Here is an 807-nt window from a genome sequence, read left to right on the forward strand (position 1 = left end):
GCACTAGTAGCTCGCTGGAGCGTTGCTGCACTCGATCCCCTTGTACCCTTGCTCCCTGTCAATAACGCGCCAAGGTGCGAATGGCGGTCGTTGAAAAACGCGTTTAATCCCACTGCAACCAATCGCGTTTTATTCGATCTTTCGAGACGTGGGGAGCAGCTTGGCAAGCTTCCGACCGGACACGCGCGGCTACGGGTCGACCGCTGGCAGCGTCTCCATGTCTGCCTCCGTCAAGGACATGAGCCTCGCGTACGTCAAGTGCATGCTCGTCGTCACGGCGCGGGTCGGCGTCTACTACTCGACGGACGTGCAGGCCACGGTCGCGATCCCGAGCCATCTAGATGCGACCAAGGTCTGCAGTCGCGTGGTCCATGCGCTCAAGCGCGAGCCCAACTTGACCGAGACATCCGAGGGCAACTCGCGCATATGTCGGTGGACCGTGAGATCGTCACGGCCGACGCGGTCAAAACGCTCTACGACGCGATCCACCTCGAGCACAGCGTAAGCGTGAGCCTCCTCGTGCGCAACTCGTCCAAGCTCTCAAATTTGCGGTACCGCTTGCACAAGACGCGTACCTCTCGACCGATGTCATTGCACCTGCCATCGACAGGCGTCGAGGCACCGCGATTTGTACTGCGCACGACATACGAGCGCCAACCGAGCTTTGAAAGTCAAATGCGTATGCTGCATCGCTCCGACCGCCAGTGTCGCCGCGCAAGCCCGTGCCGCACGCCCAGATGATCACAATACTTCCGTTGAAGTGCCGATTCTCCGAGCCGAGGCACGCGTTGTTATTCTCAACCACTA

The 807-nt window shown here is 59.9% G+C and overlaps 1 protein-coding gene across 1 annotated transcript; it reads left to right on the forward strand.

Moving 5' to 3' along the window:
• Positions 1–217: 217 nt before the first annotated feature.
• On the forward strand, positions 218–668 carry SDRG_17441 (hypothetical protein; the record flags this gene model as incomplete). Its single annotated transcript, XM_008623683.1, has 3 exons — positions 218–359; positions 404–571; positions 619–668. The coding sequence occupies 3 exons, from the start codon at positions 218–220 to the stop codon at positions 666–668; spliced, it is 360 nt and encodes a 119-aa protein (XP_008621905.1).
• Between the last annotated feature and the right edge of the window lie 139 nt (positions 669–807).

This window comes from Saprolegnia diclina (genome assembly GCF_000281045.1).
Source record: "Saprolegnia diclina VS20 unplaced genomic scaffold supercont1.378, whole genome shotgun sequence".
In the NCBI taxonomy this organism is placed as follows: Eukaryota; Oomycota; class Saprolegniomycetes; order Saprolegniales; family Saprolegniaceae; genus Saprolegnia; species Saprolegnia diclina.